General features: G+C 39.7%; 2 protein-coding genes across 2 annotated transcripts in view; one reads left to right on the top strand and one right to left on the bottom strand.

Moving 5' to 3' along the window:
* Positions 1-17,898: 17,898 nt before the first annotated feature.
* On the bottom strand, positions 17,899-20,861 carry LOC129468597 (unconventional prefoldin RPB5 interactor 1-like). The gene is given in 2 exon segments (XM_055254355.2): positions 17,899-20,660; positions 20,662-20,861. Coding segments are annotated over 2 exon segments (1,575 nt in total). The 5' UTR covers positions 20,790-20,861; the 3' UTR covers positions 17,899-19,213.
* LOC129467543 (uncharacterized) overlaps positions 20,788-25,806 on the top strand; it is a 59,527-nt gene continuing 54,508 nt past the window's right edge. Inside the window, exons 1-2 of the mRNA XM_063622379.1 lie at positions 20,788-20,798; positions 20,845-21,038. Of these exons, the coding sequence (XP_063478449.1) occupies positions 20,788-20,798; positions 20,845-21,038 (205 nt within the window). The remainder of the gene's footprint in view (positions 20,799-20,844; positions 21,039-25,806) is intronic.

Raw genomic sequence — 25,806 nt, 5'->3', positions numbered from 1 at the left:
CAAGCATCCTTCTCCAGATAAAAACGTCATGACCAGACTTCTCAGCATGCCCTGTGTGGATGGATAGTTTTGCAAGTGGACAAACTTTTGCATTTTCTTAATTTCAAGAGGCTGAAATTTAACTAAAAAATCTTAGCAGCCCTAAGGCCATGTAATTTAGTGTTATTGACACCTTTCAGCCATCTGCCATCCACTCTCTAATCTTAGTTACCCTCCCCTACAACTCCATTTGGACACAGTAAAAGTTTGATTATCTAGAATAGTCAGAGTAAAGCAGATTCTGAATAAATAAATTTTCTGGTTCATTAGGGAGTCATACTGGTATAAAAAATTCTTAGACAGATCTATGTTTGGGTATGGTCACAGCCACTTGTTAACTGTGTGTCCTTTAACTTAACTTTTCAGGGTCTTCATTACTCCAGCCAAAAAAATAGTAATGAAAATGGAAACACTTCAAGGTTTCTTTGAAGACTAGAAATAAGTTTGTGAAGCATATGGTATATAACAGGTGAACAGTAAGAGTTGGTTCTCTTCTCTTCTACTTAGTCACTAATTCATTTCACAATATGTTGAATAATTACAAGGCCCCCAGCACATTCCTAGGAAATAGGGATACATTGGTCTATTAATTACTTTTCATGCTGCTGATAAAGACATACCCGAAACTGGGAACAAAAAGAGGCTTAGTTTGATTTACAGATTCCGAGGCCGGGGGGAGCCTCAGAATCATGATGGGAGGTGAAAGGCATTTCTTGCATGGTGGTAGCAAGAGAAAAAATGAAGAAGAAGCAAAAGCAGAATCCCCTGATAAACCCATCGGATTTCATGAGACTTATTCACTAGAACCAGAATAGCATGGGAAAGACTGGCCCCCATGATTCATTTACCTCCCTCTGGGTCCCTCCTGTAATACATGGGAATTCTGGGAGATACAGTTCAAGTTAAGATTTGTGTGGGACAAGACCATCTTGCCTATGCCCATGAGGACTCTAGATGTAAAATACGACATTCTCTGTGATTGGGAATTTAGGGTATTTTAGGAGTCCACAGGAGAAGAATCTAGTCCAGTCAAGATCTGTAGGTTTATAGATGATAATGATAATGATCCTGATGGTGGTGGTGGTTGTGGTGGTGGTGATGGTGATGATGGTTATCATGATTTTTATGATGATGATGATGTTGACAGCACTCACATTTTGTGTCAGACACTGACATTAAGTGTCTTGACCAAGGCCACACAGCTGATAAGTATCAGGGTCCAATTCAAACTGAGGTTCTTCGTAATTCCACAGCACCCCCACCAGCTGTTTCCAAGCTCATGGAACACCAGGGTTTATTCTGAAGTTGACTAGGAATAAAATTTTGGGCATCCAAATCCTTGCAGTGCGATTACATTCACTTTACCCTTTCTTATAATCCAGACCCACTGTTTCGAAAATTTTATAACTTCAGGTAGGAAGAAGCTGGTAAATTAATGGTGGCACTTGTCTACCAAATGCCATGTGCTGAAGGTACATCATCATAAATGCTTTCTGTGACCTGAAATGGATATGGGCTGTTGATCATGGTTTCATGAGCCCAAGAGGACTGTGACAAAGAAAGCTGAGATAGGAGTTAATGAGACTCAAACCCATCTGTAGCCAGAATTGGATATGAGTATCCTCAGGAGTCAAAACATCTCTTGCATTAAGTTCTGTGGCTGAGGATGTCAGTAGGAAAGATTCTGCTGGCAGGTGTAGCCTGCAGGTGTGTCACTGTGCAGCCTTCATATCAATAATATGACAACAGCTTCAAAAGTAATAGATAGATAACATAGACACTAATTAAATCACTCAGACTCAGAAAATTGAGATAAGACCCAGCAGTTCTGTTTGAGGTTCAGACTGAGAGGAAACCAACATCTCCACTATCCTCAAATGCCCCCAAACAATTTGGCAAAACAACAGGTTGTCAATCCTCAAATGAAAAAAAAATAAAACATACAAAACCAGTCCTGATATGCTCAGTTTCTGAAAAGAATGGGATTGATGCCATCCAGAAACTGATGATAGGCAGCTGAGCACCTGCACAATGCAGCTAAGATGTCTTAGCTTTCATGCAACATCCTTAACACTCTAAATTCTAGATCCTGGCATCCACAGCTCTCTGATAAGCTGCTAGTCTCATTTCTCAGTTCCCTCCTTCCTCAACTGCACTAGTAGCCTTTTAGCTTTCGCTGCACTCTGTCTATATCAGAAGGCTTATCAGGTTGTATCATACTTGTTGACCTGCTGCTTTGCCCAATAGCCTGGAACATCTTTGAAGACAGAAACTCTATTTACTTTTTCAACTTGGCCCACAGAAGGATCAATAAAGAACTTCCATTTTCTGGCACGGTGAGTAAGTTCTCAAAAAAATTGTTATTGTGGAAGGAAGGAAGGAAGGAAAGGAAGGAAGGAAGGAAGGAAGGAAGGAAGGAAGGAAGGAAGGAAGGAAGGAAGGAGGAGGGCGGGAAGGAAGAAAACAGATGTTAGCTACTCCCTTGTGTAATGGAACACCCCAGCATGAAGTATGGTTTTTGGGGTGAGCTACATTCACTGTGCTTACTCCGTTGAGAGATATAAAGCTAATTTTTGCTCACTCAGGTTTAAGTTACAGAGAGAGCATTAACTATCTACTCTCTTCCTTCTAAATCACTCTCCCCAAGGCACCTATGCCTTGCATTCCCGCTTTGTACATAGACATGAGGGTCTCTTTTTTTTTTTTTTTTTTTCTTTTTATAAATTTTATTAGATATAACACAAATAAGTAAGACACAAATCATAAATATACAGTCCAACTAATTTTCAGGAAACCACCTGTGTAAATGCCTGTGTAATCAGCACTCAAATTAAGAAATAGATGATATCCCCCATCTCAATCTAGACAATAAGAAGCCTCTGTTTACTTGCCTTAAATTTTCTTGCAACATAACTAATCATTCCTGTGGATTTATAATTTGTCTCATGTCTTAAATTCCAGAGCCTTCACTCCACCTCACTCAGTCCATCCCAACTATACTACCTTTCTCATGGATATTTCTTGTCTCTGTTTCCCCTGGGGTGGGGATTTGGCAAGGACCTTTAACTTGATGAATCCGTGGTCATGGGATTTGTGGATACCTCCCAATAACTCTATTGTCAGTGATATGGTTTGGGTCTGTGTTCCCACCCAAATCTCATGTTCAATTTTAATCCCGTGTTGGAGGTGGGGCCTGGTGGGAGGAGACTGGAGCACAGGCGGAGTTCTCATGAATGGTTTAGCACCATCCTCTCAGTGCCATTCTTGTGATGGTGAGTGAATTCTCACAAGATCTGGTGATTTAAAAGTATATAGCACCTCTCCCTGAATTCCTCTTGCTCCGGCCATGTAAGACAACCCTGCTCCCTCTTTGCCTTCTGCCATGATGGTAAGCTTCTTGAGGCCTCCCCAGAAGTTGAACAGACGACCAACACCATGCTTCCTGTACAGCCTGCAGAACTGTGAGCCAATTAAACTTATTTTCTTATAAATTATCCAGTCTCTGGCATTTCTTTATAGCAATGCAAGAACAGACTAATACAGTCAGGGACATATAATTCCTACATGACTGTGTATAAAATCTCGTGTGGGATTCTGCCAATACCAATTTCCTGGGTTTTGTTGTGTACTATAGTTATGTAAGATGCCACCTTTGGGAGAAGCTGAATGATAGGTACATGAGACCTGTCTGTACTATTTTAGAAACTTCTTGTGATTCTATAAATAATTCAAAACAAAATGTCTTTCAAAATCTTGTGAGGCAACTAGATATGTAAAATAGAAAAAAAAAATCTTCCTTATATACCTGTTTCTTTTTCAAAAAGGAGAGTCAGATCTTTCCTTATTTATTAAAGTGGAATTTTAACTGCAAGGTTATATAAACACTGATATGACTACTTAAGCAACTCTGGGCTTTCGTACCTTCTTCCCCACCATAGTATGTCTTGCTTTATGGGTGGCTGTCATCACCTGTGTCTGCTTCTACAACTCAGTAGGGGTGTTGGGGAGGGAGAAATTGTTTAAATCTTTTTTTTTTTTCTGAGACTGAGTCTTGCTCCATTGCCCAGGTTGGAGTTCAGTGGCATGATCTTGGCTCTCTGCAACCTCCGCCTCCCAGGTTAAAGTGTTTTTTGTGCCTCAGCCTCCCAAGTAGCTGGGATTACAGGTGGACGCCACCATGCCTATAATTTTTGTATTTTTAGTAGAGACAGCATTTCACCATGTTGGCCAGGCTGGTCTTGAACTCCTGACTTCAAGTGATCCGCCCCCCTCGGCTTCCCAAAGTGCTAGGATTACAAGCTTGAGCCACCATGCTGGCCTGTTTTAAATCTTGAGAGTGGAGGAAACCAGGGAGGGAGTTTCTTTTGGTTGTCTGACTGCAGGATGAAGCATCCGGTGTACAGTTAAACATTTTGTGCTTCAAAAGTTAACTTCTTGCTAGAAGTTCTCCTATTCATTATTCTAAACAGAATGTCTCTCTTGCTTCTAGTCTTGAATTGATTTTTGGATTTTCTTTCTAATATCCTAGGTTTAAGTTAATAGTGAGCTCTGGTTTAGGAGTAATAATAAAAGTAGAGTGAAAAAACAAAATAGCACTGAGCACAGAACCCTTATCTTGGGGAAAGAATTCACCCCAATATAAGAGAACTAAATCTTTGTCTTCCCAAAGAGAGAAATCAATAAATAATGTCAAGAAAGTAATAATTTCTTCTCCTTTCTCTTCTTCTCCCTTTCCAATCTCCTCCCTTTCCCCTAGCCTCTCTCCTCCCCTCCCTCGCTCCTCCCTTTCTCATCTTCTCTTCCATTCCCCTCTTTTTCCCCTCCTCTTTCCCTCCTCTTCCCTTCCCTCCTCTCCTCTTCCTGTCCCTCTGCTCCCCTCTCCTCCCCATCCCTCCCTTCCACCCCCCTCACCTCCCCCATCCCTCCCTTCTTTTCCCCCCTCCTCCCTTCCACTACCCTCCCTTCCTGTCCCCCTCCCCTTCCCTTCCCCTTCCCTTTCTTCCTCTCCCCTTCCCTCCCCTTCCCTCCCCTCCTCTTCCCACTCCCTCCCCTCTCTTTCCCTCCACTTCCATTCCCTTCTTTTCCCTCCTTTCCCTTCCCTTTCTTCCCCTTCCCTTCCCTTCCATTCCCCTTTCCTTTCTTCTTCTTTCCTTCCATCCCCTCTGCCCTCCTCCTCCATCTCCTTCCCCTCCCCTTCCATCCCCTTCCCTTCTTCCCTTCCCTTCCTTCCCTCCTGTCCTCTCCCCTCCTCTTTCTCTCCTCTCCCCTCCCCTCCTCTTTCCTTCCCTTCTCTTTCTCTCTCTTCCCTTCTCTTTCCTTCCTTTCCTTTCCCTTTCCTCCGTTCCCTTCCCCTCCTCTTCCCTCCCCTTCTTTTCCTCTCCCTTCCCTCCCCTTCTCTCCTTTTCTCTCCTCTTCTCTTCTCTTCTCTCCTCTCCCCTCCTCTCATTCATTCAACAAATATTCATCGAGTGCAGTGCATACAATCATCAAACCATGTAAAATATGCTGAGGATAATGAAACCAATGAGACACTGTTCCTTCTTTCTAAAAGTGGAGAGTTTTGTATGGGAGACAGAAACCATCTCTTACAAAGAAAAGAGGCAAAAGATAACTGAAAAAAAAAAAAAAGCAAGAATCTCCAGAGGATTTTGTTTTTAAAAGAATAATGTGTCAACATCCCAAGTGTTCTGGGTATCAATTTACACTGAAATCAATTTCCTAAACTCAAATTCATCTTTATCTGCAGGGTTGGACAGTGAGAATTTCTGTTATTAAGATATAAGATTAGAAAACAAAGATTGAATTTTGCTCATCAGACAACAGATATAAAGTGGATGTGTATCTTGTTTTTGCATTTTCATGTTCAGTGGATGATTCTTAAAATACGTTTTTAAATATCAAAGCAATTGCATGCACATAGTTAAAAGCATAAATCAGCTTTATAAAGAAAAGCAGAAGTCTCCTTTGCCAATGTCCCCACATCTTTTCTCTTGGGCACATTCCCAAAGGCAAAGGATTTTAATGGTTAGCTGTTCCTTCCAGAAAGTTAGCTTTATGCTATATTTCTAAATATGCATACATTATTATTTCTTTATTATGCTTTCCTAGATATTATTTATTGATTTCCCTCTTTGGAAAGATAAGAATTTAGTTTTCTTATATGGGAATAAACGCTTTCCCCAGTCTAGGACTAAGATGAAGGCTGTGTGTCTCTCAGAGCCTGGAGTGCTTCTCTGGAATCACTGCAGGCTGTTTGTTCCCACCATGAGGCTTGTCCAGGCTAGAGGGAGCTAGCTTTGATGAGGGCAACGTTGGTTCAAGCACGCAAGCAGCCTTCCCACAGGTACTGGCTGTTATTTTGTTTCCCAGTTGGAATTGCTCAGGGAGGCTCAAGTCCCCCAGAATATAGGCTGGCATTGTAAATGAAGAAGAAAAAAACACACAACTTTTAAGATGGAAAACTCTGGCTGGAAGTCCAAGGATAGCTCTGTGGACCCTGCTGGAGGAGAAATTGAGTAGGTAGTGGTGGGTGGAACAGAGAGGAGAAAGGACATCTGCAGAGGCCCTTGCACATCAAGAAGGGAAGGATGAAAAACAGTTACTCTCAGGAATAAGACCTTCATATATGATGACAACAAGCGGTGGGGAAGGCAGGGATTATTTAGTACCTACTGCTGGGACAAATTTGGCAAAAATTCAGATTGATTCTTGCATCAGATTCAACACTGAAAAAAGAAAACCTATGCCTTCTAGATAAAGCCAAAGGCTTAAAATTGTAAATAAAAATAATCACCAGGACAAAATAAAATTGAAGATTTATCAAGTTGCTGAAAAACAGAGGACTTTGGGTGGATAAAATCACAAAATAAAAGATGGATGTAGTTGATTGTATTTTTGAAAATGTCTTTAACTTTAAAAATGTTTAAAAAGAAGCAAAATGGGACCATATTCTAAGATGACAAACCAAGACTTGCTATTTTTAACATCAAAAGCCTATAAAATTATTACAAAAATCACTAAGATCCTGAAAGCTAAATTAGATAGGAAAATAAAAATCATAAGGAGGAATCAAAATGGCTTTAAAAACATATGGGAACATATTCGACCTTAATAGTAATCAAAGAAATGCAAATTAAAATGGCAATACTATTTTCAGCCAGCAAATGTGTAACATTTCCAAAAAATGAGACTAACCAAACTGATGGGGGTGTGGTGAAATTGATACTGTCATGCACTGCTGGAGGTAGTGTGAGTTCGTACAGCCCTTTTGGAAAGCAACTTGGCAATGTATATCAACAGCCTTAAAAAGATCCGTGCTTCTTAATTCAACAATTCTACTTCCAAGACAGCAATCATAAATGCAGCCAAAGTGTTTTGTATTAAAAACTCTGTGGTGGTGTTATTTATAATGGTGAAAAGGAGGATGTAATCTACATGTTTAACATGAGGAGGAATGGTTAAGTAAATAATACAATCCAGTTGCTGGATTATTATAAGCCATTAGTAGTGAGTCAGACCAACCTGAATCTATTCTGTGCTCCATCTTCTCAGTGTCCCAGGGAATAGTGCTTACATTTCTGTAAAATTGAACTAATAGGATCCTGCAGGGTGGCTGTGAGATTTTGGCTAGGTATTTGTACATTGCCTGAGAGGGGGTTCTTTTCTTATTTCTCAGGTATTTTTTGGCTCAGCACCTGGCACTATTCTATTGTAATAGACATTTCTGTGACTAATAGGATACTTACGGCCAAAGAATTCCTCCAGGAAAGCATTAACAGGAGAAAGTGGCTCAAAGGGCTTAAGACCAGGAAAGATGCTGCTGGATGCAACTGCTACACAAATTCATGAGGGCACTTCTAGGACCTCACATCCCTTACTACCCCACCCATCAGCTCCTCTCCTGAAACTCTCAGTTCTATTGGGATCAAATCAATGTTTTTGTGATAGACACTGTAGGTAAAAGTGGAGGCCAGGGAGATGTTTGGGAGGCTGAGATGAATAAATCATGCCTTATGTTGAATAAAAAATTTTCTCTGGCTCATGCCTGTAATCTCAGCACTTTAGGAGGCCAAGGCGAGCAGATCACTGGAGGTCAGGAGTTTGACACCAACCTGAACAACATGGTGAAACCCCGACTTTCCAAAAAATATAAAAATTAGCTGGTCGTGGTGGCACACGCCTGTAATCCCAGCTCCTTGGGAGGTTGAGGCAGGAGAATTGCTTGAAACTGGGAGGCGGAGGTTGCAGTGGGCTGAGATCATGCCATTGCACTCCATCCTGGGTGACAAAAGCAAAGCTCGGTCTCAGAAAAAAACAAACAAAAAAAATGTCCCTTTGAGAAATTCATGTTGTGCAAGACTTAGCAGCGCATCATGTTCCCTGTGTAGAGGAAAAAATGAAGGAGCCTCTCTCTGTAGGGTTAATGGTCTTGTTCTCATCCTCAATGTGAGTGTATTTTCCTTTTTTAGTGTAGTGGGCACAATTTCTTGTGATTTTTCTTTCCTAATGAGCTAAAATGTCTTCATATTAATCCTGTAGATCCTTTCATTAAAAAAAATCGACGTGCATCCAGAATAAAAAGCAATTCTTGGAGAAAATCACCACTAGCTTCATGAGACATTTAGCAAGTTATTTGCTGAGTACATATTATGTGTCCAGTTGGACACATGATACCAGTTATACCCACTTACCTATTACCAGTTATATGTACAGCTTTATCATATGTGGCAAACAGATGTGGCAGTTAATTCAGGGTCTCAGTCCTTAACAAGCAGTGATCAAATGGTGGAGACATCCAGATAAAAAAAAAATAACAATAACACGTAGTCAAGAGAGCTTGCTTGTGCTACATATGAAGTAACATGTGCAGAAGATAGAGGGGAGGGTCTGCTCAGAAAGAGGAGTCAAGGAAGCATTTCAGGAGGTGGTAAACTTTATCTGATCTTTGAGAGAGGAACAAGCTTGTCAATGTTTGAAAGCAAAACATTGTAGGGCTTTTGTGGCACATATACATCCTTTTAGATGATATAGCATGGCTTTGAAGGCAGAGAGCCGTGGATTAAACCCCAGTTCAGTCAGTCACCAGCTGTGTACATTGGAAATGCTACTCAACCTCTCTGAGCCTTACTTTCTACATATGTAAAATGGGCAAAGCAATACTTCCCCTATGGGTGACATACAGGAATAAATCCTCCTCCATATTTCCAGGGATACCCAGCCTTCTGGTGATCACAAACAGAAAACACTTCCTAGATGGGGCTTTCCGTGCTCCCATTGCCATCTATCTTCCCCTCTGTGGTCTTAACAGTGAGCCAGCGAGCCTCTGCCAAGCCGACTTTTCTGCTATTGATTCAGTGGTGAGCTTGGAAAAGCCACTTCCCTTTCCTGTACCTAGGTTTTCTCATCTAACAAATAAAGGAGGTAAACAAAAATAGTGCCTTTCAGCTATATTGTTCTGAGAGTGTTCTAGGCAGAGGAGACAGTATATGCTAAGGTCCTGGGTGATATTCTAGAGGTGGTATGGATAAAGAGAACGAATATAGGAGGCAGTGGCTACAGTAAGGCTGTAGAGGTAGGTGGGAATCTGTGCCTCAGAGAGGTGATATAACTTGCCCAAGGCCATGTATCTTATACATAGGGGATCTGGAATTTGATCCAAGGTCTGGAGCAAAATCCATGCTCTTGCAATCACCACAGATTTGGTGAAACTTGGCCTCTTGAAAGTTCCCCACCAGCAAGGCTGACATTTGCCAAAAGTGAGTTTTTGTTCAAGGGCATTAGAATGAGACCCAGAGAGCCTGACCCAATTATAATTACTCTACCTGCCACAGAACCTTTAAAACCAACCACATTGGGAGGAAATGTTTGCTGGGCTCTGATAAGGGCTTACATGGAGCAATGCCCTGCCTTGCTCACCGGACTCCAACAGAATCCAACTGTTTATTTGATGGAAACTGCAGTTTGTCTTTATTTACATTTCCCCTGATGGTGAGGGTCAGCAGGCTGCAACCTGGCTGAGACAAGGAGTAGGACTTCGAAGCATTGGGCTGATATGTTGCTCAAAGCCTGTAGAATTCTACAGACCCAACAAGAGCAGGAGTTGGGGGTGAGGGGCAGTTAAGGACATCATTGCAACTCTTCTGGGCACCTCCACTGGAATTTTGAAAGGAGATCTTTTGTACAAGGCAAAGCAGACTTAGAAACAGAATGTACCCTCCTAATGACTTGCTCTTAGGAGAGTGAGGAAGGAAAAGAGAAAATGAGGGAGATAGAATGCACTTTGCAAGAATGTATTTACAATTAAATTGCATTTTAAAGGAAATGTGGAAATCCTTGCTCTGCAGAGAAGTGAAGTGGAGAGAAGCCAGCAAATTGTAGTCGAAAGTGTACCAGCTTTGGAGACAAGAAGACTTTGGTTGCAATGCTGGATCTACAGTTACTTATTGTATGACCTTGTCCAATTAACCTAGCTGAAGATCAATGTCTGAAAATAAAGATAATTATACACTTACATGAGGAAATGATTTTGCAGGTTGTAACACAGCTGTCACTAAATATGATTTTTCTGTCTTATTAATCAAGATATATGTACAATAAACAGGAAATGGGGAGGGGTAGAGCACCTTGGAGTCATAAAAGTAGACTCTGATTAGAAGTATAGTGGTTAGCATCTGGGAATCACATGATAAGTCTCCCTTTAAGAAGAAATAAGTTTTGAGCCGTGGAAGGTAGCATCTCCCAGAGAGGGAGTTAGGTCTAGAGCCTGACTTGGGAAGTAGATCAAGTGGTATCATTTCCTTGGGTTCTGAGAGTTTAGGAGAGTGTGCATACTGCCCACTGACCTCAGACCCTGAGAAGGGATATGGGGAAGACTTTGGGGTTCAGTGGGTAGCAGGGATATATCCCAAGTCTGACACCCAAATCAAATGCTATAATGTGGAGCTCACATTTGGGCAACTTTGACCAAGCTCAATGCAGAAGCAATGGAATCCAAGAACCACACTGGTGATCTGGGAACTGTAACATCAGTGTAGAGAGGAGGAACAAACATTATCTGTTGGACTCCCAAGAACAGTTCCCTGGTTTGTAGAATCACTTGGAAAGCTTTGGAAACAAATAAGTGTCCTGAGCTCCACCCCCAAGCCCATTCAATCAACATCATCATGTGTAGCCAGGCTTGAGAACCACAGATGTAGACCAAGTTAAAAAAGCACACAGGTTGTTTTCACCTTGAGGTTATTATTACCAGTGCTGTTATGAATATCCATGTGTAAGTTGGTGTGGACGGTGGTAAAGGGGTTGACAAAATGTTCTATATCCCTATCATGGGATACTCTTCAACCATAAAAAGAAACTATTGACACACACAACATCATGAAAGAACCTCAAATACATTACGTAAAGTGAAAAAGAAAAGAAAGACAGAGAGACCACCAAATTGCATGATTCTAGGTATATGAAATGTCTGGAGAAGGTAAAAACAGAAAGTAGATTAGTGGTTGCCTGGAGCTGGAGGTGGGCATAGTGATGAACTCAAAATGAGGGATCTTGTGGGGTGTGTGTGTGTGAGAATGTTCTAGGCTGGGTGTGGTGGCTCATGCCTGTAATCCCAGCACTCTGGGAGGATGAGGCGGGTGGATAACCTGAGGTCAGGAGTTCGAAACCAGCCTGACCAACATGGTGAAACCCCTCTACTAAAAATACAAAAATTAGCCAGGCATGGTGGCAGGTACCTGTAATCCCAGCTACTTTGGAGGCTGAGGCAGGAGAGTCACTTAAACCCAGGAAGGAGAGATTGCAGTGAGCCACCATTGTGCCACAGCCTAGGTGATAAGAGAAACTCCATCTCAAAAAAAAAAAAAAAAAAGAAGAGAGAGAAAATATTCTAAAACTGATTATGATGGTGGTTGCATCACTTGGTGATGTTACCAAAAATTATGGAAGCATACAATTGAAATGGGCACTTTTCATAATATGTAAAATAGAGCTCAATAAATTTGTTTATAAAAGCAATAAAGTAGGAAGAAACAATAGTGGTCACCGACAGTTTCAAAGCCATTGCTTTTCTTGTTCGAGTGTGGAAGTTGTACAATGACCCTGCAATGACCCTTCCATCCCTCTGCCACAGGTAGACTGCATAAAACCTCAGTTCTTTTTTCTATTTAAAAACAATTTTTTTTTTAATAGAGATGGAGTCTCGCTATGTTACCCAGGCTGGTCTTGAACTCCTGGACTCAAACCATCCTCCCACCTCAGGCTCAGAAAGTGCTGGTATTACAAGTGTGAGCCACTGCACCCAGCCTAGAACATCAGTTCTTGTGAGTAAAATTGATGAAGAGACCTAAGAGAGGGTTATCAGAGTTAGGGCCAATCTTGTAGGTGAAGAACTAAAAAGATTACTTGGAAAAATAAAATAAATATCACCACATTTATATACTAAATTTATAGAACAGCTGATACCAGTTATGTGAGGATTGAGTGAAATATACGCATACTGGTAGAATACCTTGGCAGTTGGAAGATATACAACAGTTATTAATCCCCTTTTCCTCCGCCTCGGGAAAAATCTGTTATCTTTCTCTCTTCTTCTTTACAATCTACCCCATCCCATTCTTTACCATCAGAACTATACATATATGGAATAGATTTTTTTTATTCTCTGCAACCCTTAGACTTTACTGCTTGACTCACTGATATTTTTTCTCTCTCTCTGTTTTTATTTGTGATGTTAAACTGTCAGAACAACTGGGGTTATTGCTTTCTCTCTCATTTCCTGAACTTGCAAAGCCACAGAATTGGAGCAGTGGCAGTGATGTGTCCAAGCCTCCAGTTAATTCATCAGAATTGGTACGTTTCACCCCATTCCACTGGCTTCACCTGTCATCAGCTGTGAACCTCCATGTGGGACAAAGCTTACTGAAGTATTATTAATATTAAGGACCCAGTTTTCAACTGCGCATTCCCCTCACACCAAGGCAAAAAAGAGATTCTACGCTCCTGGTAAGACATCCCAGTGACATGTCTTAATAGAGACATTTCAAAATCTCAGATCTGTGACTGTGGACAAGTTGCTTAACCCCTGATATGGTTTGGCTGTGTTCCCACCCAAATTTCATCTTGAGTTTCCACATGTTGTGGGAAGAACCTGGTGGGAGGTAATTGAATCATGGGGATAGGTCTTTCCTGTGCTGTTCTCCTGATAGTGAATAAGTCTCATGAGATCCAATGGTTTTAGAAGAGGGAATATCCCAGCACAAGCTCTCTCTCTACCTGCTGCCATCCATGTAAGATGTGACTTGCTCCTCCTTGACTTTTGCCGTGATTGTGAGGCCTCCCCAGTCACATGGAACTGTAAGTCCATTAAACCTCTCTTTCTTTTGAAAATTGCCCAGTATTGGGTATGTCTTTATCAGTCAGAAGCTTGAGAATGGACTAATACAACTCGCTAGAATCACTCTTTGTCTGTTAAATGGGAATGCCTGTTGCACAGGAAAATTATGAAAATTCAACAAGAGTATTTTTACAGAGGCCACAGGAGCAGACACAGGGCAGAGTTTCAGTGAATGTTCATTTTCTCTCCTAAACCTCAGAAACTTAAGAATCTCTAAGATTTTCATGAATTATCAAAGTCCATGGTTACCCATGTATCTGGAATCGGAAAGCACTTTCCAATAGGACAGTCTCTCAGGGCCATCAGAGAGTCGGTAGGAACTGAAAATACCGCTGTTGAAAGAGAATATGGGCTCTTCTAAAGTAGTTGTTTTTAGAAAAGAATCATTCACTGTGTGACCTTGAAAAAAATCATTTAACCTCTTCAGTTTTCTCACTTAGTCAAAAGTAAGATATTGTCTAGACAAGTATCCATAACACACGCCACTGGCTTGCTTACCTCTTACTTGAAGGCTCATAAGATCAAAGCATAAAAATATGTGTTTCTGTCCATCATTTATTGCACCACTCCAGATAAAAGGGGAAGATGGATAGGCCGTCATCTTGGGTTGTCTTTATTCGTCAATGTTTTTAATTTGGTGTCCTGGCTCTCAGTATCCTTACATGAATCCTTTTTGATGCTCTGGGTAAATTTCCAGTTGCTATACATAAGATTGTTCTGCTTTAGCATCAGCTTTTATGGTGTGATTCCTTATATATATATATACTTAGGAAATGCACTTTATATTGCTAATACAACTCTTGAAAAAAAATTTTCTTTCCCTTGCTAATCAGTTGAAATGCCTTGAAGAGGTTACCCACTCCTATAGTTTCGGACGCAAAGGCTTATAAATGGTTTAATTTTAAGTTTTAATTAATTATTCCAGCCTCTAGCAGCTGTGCAGTGAAGTGGTTGTTAATTCCCCATGGTAGAGATAATGTGAGCAGACAGAAGGGATCCAAATTACTGCTGGCTGACCCTGAAAGAAGGAGGGAAGAGAAAGCTCCTGATTATGTCAAGTGGCCCAAATTCCATGACATGCCAACTCTGGGTGGAATCAGAGTGCTTGAAAAAGTCATTCATGTTGCCTCAAAGCTGGAAAATCCACTTAGCAATGATAGCCATCCTTTGGAGGAAATCCAGTGAAATCAAACATGTTTCGGGGAGGACTCACTAATTCCCTGCAGCAGAAAGAGCCAGTGCTGAGAATTCAATCAATTGTCCTTTTGTCAAGCACAAATTCCCAAGATCCATTGGAAGTGTGGCCCAGAGCGCTAATCATTGGGTCCACTGTGAGTTGGGGCCATGGTTATTTGGTCCAGGAGACCTTTCACTCACTATCGAGTCCAAATTCCTCACTGATGACATGGTATGAGGTCAAACCTCCTTCTATTCAGAAGACATTTGAGTGCAGCGCTACCGTCTACCAGCTGTGTGAGATTGGGTAATAAAGACCTCACAGGGCTACTGTGAAGATCAAGTGTGGTAACTGATGAGTTAGATGTTCACTCTACATTGTTTCTCTTATATAATGAGGTTATTTATATTAATATTGGGTGTTTTTCTTTTTAGATCTTTTCTATGCATATTTTAATATAATTGAGATTGCACTGCATAGACAATTTTGCCTGGATATAGAAATAAAAGTTCAACACCATATTCTATTAGAACTTCAGATTTTGCTTTATTGTTTTAGCAATTAAGTCTAAGGTCAATATAGTTCTGATTTCTTTCTATGTAAACATTTTTCTCCTTTCTTATCAATATTTTACAATTTTCTTTTAATTTTTGTGATTATAATATATTGTCAAATGTATGAGTTCGATGTAGTAATATTTTAAGAATATTTGCATGTATGTTCATGAGTACATTTGGTGTGTAATTTTGATTTCAGAATGTCTTTGTCTAGTTTAAATAGTGGCATTATGCTGGCCTCGTAAAACATGGGAGGTATAGCCCTCTTCTCTATTTTCTGAAAGAGCTTACCATTAGTATGATTTCTTCTGTGAGTGTTTTATAGAACTCAGCAATAAAATCACCTTGGCTTTTCATCTTGTGAAAAAATTTTTAATAGAAAATTTAATTTCTTTACTAATATTCCTTTATTATCCTTTTAATGTCTTTTCAAACTTGTGCATCGAATATTATAGATTTCCCTCTAAGGACTGCTTTCATTGAATCTCACAAATTTTGCTAAGTTGTATTTTCATTTTCACTTAGTTCAAAATATTTTAAGAAGTCTTTGAGTCCTCTTTGACTTGTGTATTATTTAGAAGTATATTGTTTATCATCCACACATCTCAAGAATGTTCTAGATATCTTACTGTTATTTATTTCTTATTATGTTGTAACGAGAGTATATACCTAATAAGATTTCAGTTGTTTAGAATTTATTGAGACTTAGATGTCTACATGCAATGAGGTCGTACCCTTTCCTTGTACCATACCCACCCTTTAACTCAAAATGAATCAAGAATCTAAACATAAGAATTGTAACTATAAAGCTCTTGGAAGAAACCGTAGGAGAAAAGCCTCATGACAGCAAAAGACAAGTGACAAGTAGATGAGTTGAACTACATCAAAATAAAAACCACTTTGTGCAGGAAAGGATGCAACAAGCAGTGAAAAGGCAACCGAAAGAAATGAGAGAATATATTAGGTTGATGCAAAAATAATTTTGTGGTTTTTGCCACTACTTTTTAAATTTTTTATTTTTTATTTTAAAAATTGCTTTTGATATGCCATGTAGATACTGTGCTAGTCACATTATTTACATTTTCTCATTCAATATAACTTAATTCTCGTTTTTAAGAATATCTATGAGCCAAAGATGAAGACGGAGATGGGAAAGATGAAGAAACTAATGCTACACAAAGCGACTGCACAACTTACCCAAAGTTATACATCTAGTAAGTCACTTTTATTATTATGGATGTTTCTTTCTACCTCTTTAAAATTCTTTGTCATGAAATCTGACGTTAACATGGCTTCCTATAGTTCTTATTAATATGGTTTCTTATTAATACGTTTTTCTGCTTTCTTATGCTTACTGTTTGCATAGTATATCTTTTTTCCATTATTTTAATTTCAATCTTTCTGTATACTTTTATTTCAAAATGTGCATCTTCAGAGAGTATGATGACTTCTTCCTTTTAATTTTGGTGTAGTCCATTTACATTTAATGGAATTACTGAATTGATTGTATTTAAGTCAACTATTTTTCTGTTTTGTTTCCATTTTCAGTTTTTGTTCTCATTCCTCTGTTTTTTTTTTCTTTCCTTTCTGTCTTGGGGTTATTTAAATGTCTTTTAGCAATTTATTATATTTTCTCTTAATTTTTCAATCATACTTTTTCTAAGATTTTCAGTGATTGTTCTAGGTATATCAATATATCTTCTTTGTGAACCAATTAGTTTATACGGAATCATATTGTACTTTTTTATATTTCACACCAATTAATGTACAATTTTTGCTTTCTTTTTCCATTTTTTTCCCTTCATACCTGCGCCACTTCCCACCTTCCTAGTTTCTGCTTTATCCTTTATGTTTTATTCATAAATGTGATACTTCCAACAGTATAATTTCATTACCCAGCACCCTTATGAAGCTTTATATACTTGTTTTATAATTTTACTTCTATGTTTGTTTTAAACTTCATTTTGCAATGTTATTATTTTTATTCAGTCAATATTAAGAGATGTTAACTTAAATTTTCTGATAATTTAAGAACATTATGAGAAAAAGAAAATAATATTTTATATTAAATTACTTATTTACCATTTACAATGCTCATCATTCTTTTGAGTACATTCAAGTTTCTATCTGATATTATTTCTCTTTGGCTTGAAGAATATCCTTCTACATTTCTTCTAATGCACGCATGCTGGTAATGTATTCTTCCAGGTATGAATTATTTAAAAATGCCTATATCTCACCTTTAGTTTTGAAGGCTATTTTTGCTGTATATAGACTTTTAGATTGCCAACTTTTATTTTTTCCTTCAGCATATTCAAGATTTTTTTGTTATTGTTTCTGACAAAAAGTTAGTAATATTTTTTACATTTATTCTCTTGAATTTTGTGTGTTTTTATTTTTCTACTTTAAAGATTTTTTATCTTTTGTTTTCTACAGTTTAACTACATAGTTCCTGAGTGTGGTTATATTTATATTTACTGAGTTTCTTAAACTATAACTTACTGTTATATCTTTATCACATTTTTGTGAAATGTTTAGCTATTACTTCTTAAATATATATATTTTTTCTGCTTCAGTATTACTCTTTTCTCTTTTGGAGACTTCAGCTACATGTATGTCAGATCATTTGGTATTGTCCCACAGGATCCTAGGACTCTGTTACATTTTTTTAGCTTTTTTCATTTTGTTCTTTAGGTTGCATAACTTTCGATTATATGTCTTTTTTTTTTTTTTTTTTTTGAGACGGAGTCTCGCTCTGTCACCCAGGCTGGAGTGCAGTGGCGCGATCTCGGCTCACTGCAAGCCCCGCCTCCCGGGTTCACGCCATGCTCCTGCCTCAGCCTCTCCGAGTAGCTGGGACTACAGGCGCCCGCCACCACGCCCGGCTAATTTTTTTGTATTTTTAGTAGAGACGGGGTTTCACCGTGGTCTCGATCTCCTGACCTCGTGATCCGCCCCCCTCGGCCTCCGAAAGTGCTGGGATTACAAGCGTGAGCCACTGCGCCCGGCCTCGATTATATGTCTTTAAAGTCACTGAATGTTTCTTTTGCTCACCCAGTGAGTTTCTAAATTTCAGATAATGGACTTTTCATTACTATACTTCTAAGTTCTACCCTTTTCATTTGATTTTTTCTTGCAGTTTCTATTTAAGTGCTGAGATTTCCTGTCTATCCACTCATTAAGATTACATTTTCCTCTAAGTTTTTTTAATAGCATTTGTGAATATTTATAACCACTGTTTGAAAATCTTTGTCTGCTTAGCATCATGCTTGGACCAGCTCAGGATTGGTTTATATTAATGACTTTATTTTTCTTGACTATGGTTCATTTTTTCCTGTTTCTTTGTATGACTATTGGGTTTTAATTGAATACTGGACATAGTGAATAATATAAAGAATTTGAATTCTAGTTTTCTTTTTTGAGACCAAGTTTCATAAAGTTTTTACTTGGAAAAAAAAGTTTTAGAAAATACCTTTCCAAAGAAATGTTCCCATAGAGTACAATTAATTCATGTAGCTTTCTTCCTTAAAGATTACAGTATGACATTCAGAGGGGCGAGGTTTCTTGAATAGCCAACTAGCTGCAAAACCTACAAGAGAAGCAGATTTTTTTAAAGTGCGTTTAAAATGTGAAAGCAAGTAATGTAATTGTTGAATCTATTTGAAATTTTAAAATTTTCTTTAAAATGGTCCATATGGTATGCACAATATCACAGCTGGCACAAAACTGCCTGTATTTAGTTTGAAACACAAAAACAATCCATATAAACAGTATTCTTTGAAAAGTAATTCAAAATGCTGCCACTGCATCATAAAGGCAAACTTAGAGTGTTGACAGTATTCAGAGAATTAACAAAACAAGCTGAATATTAAAGTATTCAGACAGTTACTTTGATTTTTTCAAATACCACCGATAAGGGTAAAAGAACTTGTTGCCAAAGTAACTCAGGATACCTTATTTCAAACTACATGTAACCTATTTTGCTATAGATATTCTAAACAAATGAACAACTAGGTTTTAGGATGTAAGTTCCCATTTCCTAGACAGGGCCTAGTTTTTCTGTTGCAATCTGGCAGCTTTAAACTTTGAAACCGTCTTTCCAGTTTCTTCTGATGCTTCCGACAGAACTTCCTTTCGTTCTGGAATAGTGGGTAGTGCAGGATGAGCAATGGCTGGGTGTGGTGTTAATGAAGGTGATACAAATTCTTTTCCTGTAACAGTTCCAGAAAAAGCCTCAGGTACAGATAAGGGCAAAAGTTTCTTTTGTTGATTTTCTTGTGGTTCCTCTTCCAAAATGCTCTCACTGGTGTCACTGCAAGTGGCTTCTTCACAGCTGATACTCCTCAAAACTCCCCGCCTATCATCAAATTCAGCAGCACTGCTTTCACCGGTGTCGCTACACACACTATTCTCTCTACTTCGAGACTTCAGGATGGATTTGCGAGGGACATACTCTCCATTCACAACATCAACAAAGGCTCTGTCAATGTCTGCAGGCGTCCTGATGGTCGGCAGCTCCCGGGCAGAGTGGCCACTGCCAGTGCTGTTCTTTCGTTTACGTTTGGCTTCTTCTTTCTTTTCACTGAATTTTAAAGTGGTATTCTTTCCAGTATTTATTTGGACCCTCTTAGGCTCAACAGTATGAGAAAAATATATTGTTGGTATAGAATTATCTCCAACCCCTAAAGCCTCATGGTCATTATCACCATCATCGTCTTTAACGTTGTCGTCGTCATCGTCATCATCATCACCATCATCACTGTGGTAAGAGTTGGAACCATTCACTGAACAGTTCAACTGACTATTCACTTGACCACTGAATGGTTCTGAACTTGCAACATCCTTATGACAAGGAGTATGAGAGTCTGTTACTTGATGCATCACATTCACATTTGTGTTATGATCTTCCTTTTCCTCTTCAGAGGATGTCGTATCTTCTCCATTTGCAATCACAGTATCAGGCTTACTATCAAGTTCACCCAGCAATTCTTGTCTCTCTAGTTCTTCAAGTCGAGCCCACAGTTCTTTATCAGCTAGCAAATCCTTGGATTTCACATCATTTGCAATATCTGCTTCAAAAATAACTGAAGTTTTTCGTTTGGAATGCGGTTTATGAGCAATTCGGTGTTTTGCTTTAAATTCAAAGTCACATTTAATTTCTTCTCTTATGTCAACAATATCACCTGCAGTATCACTCATTTTCTGCAAATCTTCCGTGAATTCAACTCTGGATTCAAAATTTTTCATCACTTTTTTTAAGTCATCTATTGTTTTTCTTACATGTTCTTTCCGGTGCTCAACTAAACCTACAGCCTGCTTTGCTGAGCACTTTGCAAACCAGTCGTCCCCCAGTAAAACAGTGACTTCATTAGTATGGACAAGTTTTCCTGGCATGAAGGCAAAAGGGCCAAATGGTACCATTATATTATAAGACAATTTATCAGGCAAGGTACTGAGTCTTTCTCGAAGAGCATTATAGTCATTATCTACCTTCTTCCTTTTCCTGCTCCTCGCGCAGCCGCGCCACATCCGGCGCGCGCTGAGGAACCGGGGCCGGGGCCATGGACGAGGCCGAGGACGAAGGGGGCGAGGGGTCGGGGGGCGTCTCCAAGCGGGGCGCCTCCATGACGGGCCCGTGGGCCTCAGCGCGGCGAGCGAGTCCTGAACCAGCGCCTGCGCAGGCGGCGCGGCCGGCGGCTGCCCAGCGCCCGCGCGCCCGCCCTCAGGCACCGCGCGCCCCACGCCCAGGAGGCCGCGCCGCCGCCGCGGCTGCTAGCGTCCACGCCGCCCGCTGCCGCATCTCACACGCGCCTGCCGCCGCCGCCGCCGCCCCCGCCGCCCCGCAGCGGGCTCCGAGTAGCAGGCCGCCTGCCAGGTACCGAGACGCCTCTCCGGTCTTGAATTCTAGTTTTTTGAAGAGCGTTAATTCTTATCTTAGAAGGCAGTTCAACTACTGGTTTATCACCATGAACTTTGTGCAACTTTGGTTTTACATTTTGCTTGTTTAAATTTTATTTAGAATTTATTTATCAAATTTTTCTAACTCAGCTAACTTCCACCTCCTAACTCTGTCTCTCCTGCAGATCTTATTTGGGTTTTCTTTTAGGCTTCGTTAGGGTAGGCCAAATGTAGGTCTTACTCTAGCGTATTAATCTGTTCTCACACTGCTAATAAAGACGTACCCGAGACTGCATAATTCTAAAGGAAAGAGGTTTAATTGACTCACAGTTCCAAATGGCTGGGGAGGCCTCACAATCGTAGTGGAAGGCAAGAAGAAGCAAGTCACATGGTGGCAGGGAAGAGAGAATGGGAGCCAAGCAAAAGGGGTTTCTCCTTATAAAACCATCAGATATCGTGAGACTTATTCACTACCATGAGAATAGTATGGGGGAAACCACCCCCATGATTCCGTTATCTCCCACCAGATCCCTCCCACAACATGTGGGAGTTATGGAAACTGCAATTCAAGATGAGATTTGGGTGGGGACACAGCCAAACCATATCATCTAGGATGTGTCTTTATTCTAAAATGAGGACATTCTTGTGTCTTTGCTGGATTTCAGGTTTGTTAATGATGTGTTAACAAGATCTCTCCATTCTAGGACCAGAACCCCAACATCTCTTGGCACTCTCTTTCCTCCAGCACTCTTGATCTCTAGTGTCTAAGTTCCATTTTCAACCCCAACTTCTGTTGTCTTCTAACCTTGGGACATCTCACCTTGAGAATGGACAAGCTAGCCCTCAGCCATACACTTACAAGTGACTCCCTGCATGGACATTTAGGGCAACCTTTCTGCACATCTTCCATCCTTTTGATGCCTTCGTTAAACATTACTCATGAATTCATTTATTAAACAGATTGTAAGCTGCTTCATTGCATGTATCTCAAACTCTGCTCTCTGCCTTCTCAACTTAGCAGAACTGCTGTGGTCTGTTGAGACTCCTGTTCTCTGCATCACACTGGAGAAATCTTCCCCAAGTACAGAGCTATATAATCACAGGACTTACCTAGGTGTTTCCCTCTTTCATGAATCACAATCTCGTGCTGCCTGTTTCCCACCGTCTGAAAAACCTGCTGGCTTCCATATTTTGTCTACTTTTATAGTTATTCACAGTGGGAAGTCTAGCCCTGTACCAGTTACCCTTCCATGGACAAAAGCAGAAGCATTAACATTTTCTTTTAGTATCTCGAATTCAGATAGTATCTTTAGAATATATTTAGATGTAATGCTTGTATATCTTATCATTGCATTTAAAATAGTGCCTGACACACAGGTGATCAATAAAAATGTGTTGAATAAATGCGATTTACCTGCTGATTACCTGGTCAGCTCTTCCTTTAGCTCAGAAAAGTTTATTATGCATTTCATTATTTATTTATTTATTTATTTATTTATTTATTTATTTATTTACTGTAAGACAGAGTCTTGCTCTGTCACCCAGGCTGGAATGCAGCAGTGCAATCTCAGCTCACTGCAGCCTCCACCTCCTGGGTTCAAGCTATTCTTGTGCCTCAGTCTCCCAAGTAGCTGGGATTACAGGTACATGCCACCACGCCGGGCTAATTTTTTGTATTTTTTGTAGAGGCGAGGTTTCACCGTGTTGCCCACGCTGGACTTGAACTCATGGGCTCAAGCGATCCGCCTGCTTTGGCCTCCCAGAGAGCTGGGATTACTGGCATGAGTCACTGTGTGCGGCCTCTTTTATTCTCTTTGGAACATTTACTAAACAGATGCTGGATCTTCTGGATATATCTTTTACCTGTCTTAACTTTCCCCTCACCCCATGTTTGATCTCTTTTTTCACCAGTTATGAGAGAATTCCTCAGCTGGGTATCCCAGGCCAGTTTTTAGTATTCATCGATACCCTTTTTTTCTTTTGCATTCCACCCATCTATTAAATTTTAGCTTTTAATTTGACAATCATGGCTTTAAAATTTTGTATTTGAGAGTTTGAGAGTTCAGGTGTTTTCATTACCTTAGCAGCCTGCTCTTTCTTATTGACGTGATGGCTCAATAAGTTCCTTCATTTATTGTGTTGACTGTTTCCTTACACATGATTTCTTTATTGTACTTTGAAATTCTTTTTCATACAGTTAGATTCATTCAAATGTGTGGTATTTATTGGTTGCTATTCACAATAATTGATGAAATTTAAATTGAATGATGTTGGCAGCTGGGGAGTAATTCGTCTGCCCCAGGCAAATTTCATGTTCTCTTGGCAATGAACGCAGATTTAGATTATAAATGCCTTAATTCAGGTGTTTTTTTCTTTTTTTTTTTTTTTATAAAAGGAGGCAGATGAGGCCGAGTGAGATTTCCTTTAAAGTATGTGGGTGGAAGATTTTCAATTTTGAATGTGATCTCCTTGTCTTGCCTGGAAGCTGGAAGCTATCCAAGGTATAGCCCCACTTCTCTAACCATAGATCCCACTTTGGGGACCTTCTTTGTTAGAGTTTCTGGGTTGGAAATCTGTATATAAGACATTATCCTAAGTGTAAATGTCAGATAAAGCCAAGGCCTGGCCTAACTGCTTTATCTTTTAATTACTCATCCTGCTGACAACCCACAAGGTGCTTGCTCTTTAACCCATCTGTTTTCATTGCCAATCTCTTCAGGCTGCTTTTCTCTTCCATCAGAGGGTACTGGTGGCTCTCCTATATTTCCACCTCTGTCAGGGGTTGTTTTTAAGTAGGTATATTTATCTTCTACCGTTTTAGTCATGTGCTTTGTGAAAGGAAAATAAATTTGGGACCCCAAAATCACTAAGCTAAAGGAAAAAGTCAAGCTGGGAACTGCTTAGGGTATTCTATTCAAAGCTCACTGGGATAAATGCATATTTGATTGCCTCCTTTGAAAAAGCTAATCAGAAACTCAAGAGAATGCAACCGTTTGTCTCTAATCTACCTATGAGCTAGAAGCCCCCTCCCCTCTTGAGTTGTCTTGCCTTTCTTGCAATATTCATCTTACGTATATTGATTGATGTGTCATGTCTCCCTAAAATGTATAAAACTAAGCTAACCAAGCTATGCCCCAACCACGCTGAGCACATATAGGCAGGACCTCCTGAGGCTGTGTCACAGGCATGCATCCTTAACTTTGGCAAAATAAACTTTCTAAATTGACTGAGACCTGTCTCAGATATTTGGGGTTCACAGCTTTAAACCAGAAGTCTCCACTTACAATTTTATATCCTATTTTTCAGTACCATTGCTGCCAAAGATTTTCTTTGTCATTAAATTTATTCGCACCAGTGTAAAATTACAGTCAAGAGCCCAGATAAAACAGGCATCCAGCTCTGAGTGAACCACTTGTCTGGGCAAAATAAAACAGCCAGTTTGTGTGTTCCACAGTGATTAGAAAAAAAAATTAAACCTATATTAGGGAAAAAAAGTAACAAGAAGAAACACATCATCTGCAAAATGTATCGGAGAGCTTTGATGTGTGTTTGTTAATCACTAGAGGATAATCACTGATAAAAGAAATCTCATTTGCAGATCAAAAGTATCCTAGGGCAGCAGACATCCATAAATAGATTTTCAAGAAAAGGAAATGAAATTAGCATAAGCCCAAATAAACGTCTTGACCTGATATGTAAAGCCAAAAAATTATGCTTCTTAGTGGCCTTACACACAGACTCCCAGTAAATGAGGTCAAGCTATGGGGAATTATTTTGTTTTTGTCTTTGTTTTTAATTCTTATTTTTTTATTAAGAACTAAGCTGGATGAATTATGGCCACCAGGCAAATGGAGTGTGGGTATATGGTTGTGTATTTTTGTTAATTTTTTTAACTCATTACCTCTTCGATTCACTCATTAAACAAATATTGATTAAGTGTCCACAACAGACACCAAACACTACTCCTACCATTAAGAAAGTCCCAGTAGAAGAAGGAAAATGTAAGTACATTATTTACAACACTGTAACATGGCCCTACAATAAGATTAATAACATGATCTACGCTATCACATAAGAACCCAATTAAATTTGGAAGGAAGGGAAGACATACAGGTTCATTGACGGAGAAGAGTGTGGATGGAAGAGGCTTTTTAGGAGACAATAATGTGTTCAGTTTTGGACTTCTGACTTTGAGGCACTGGTGGAACTATTCCGTGGCAGAAATATATGTTCATATGTAGCTTATGTGCGAATCTGAGCTGAAGTTTATATCTGAGTGGCCAGCGTGATAATGATAATATTCTCCCAGATGGAGAACAACTAAGTTGAAAAACCAGAAGGAATAGAAGGAGTTAATCAGGTAAAGATCACTGGCAAGGAGTTTTTAGATAGAGAGAATAGATGTTGAACCATTCAGATGCATTTGTGAGCATAATATGATTCAAAAGAATTGTAAGTCGATCCACATGGCCAAAATAAAGAGTGTGAGGGGGAGAGAGCAAGAAATATTGCTGGAAGGGATAGTGGGAGTCAGACCCTGCAGGGTCTTTTATTTGTGCTGAGTTTTGTCCAGAGGAATAGCATCATCAGGTTTTGGATATAGAGCGTAGACTGGATTACAAAAAGAAGAACTGGAATTGCAGAGACCACCTAAGTGAGTGTTGTAGAAATTCAGCCGAGCAATGATAGTCACTTTCACTAAGATGTTCTTGGCAAAAATGAAGATAAATGGAGGCTTCATAGAA

This window comes from Symphalangus syndactylus, chromosome 18, assembly GCF_028878055.3.
Source record: "Symphalangus syndactylus isolate Jambi chromosome 18, NHGRI_mSymSyn1-v2.1_pri, whole genome shotgun sequence".
Taxonomy (NCBI): Eukaryota; Metazoa; Chordata; class Mammalia; order Primates; family Hylobatidae; genus Symphalangus; species Symphalangus syndactylus.
Note: the sequence above shows the minus strand (reverse complement) of the source record. Positions and strands in the feature narration are given on the sequence as shown.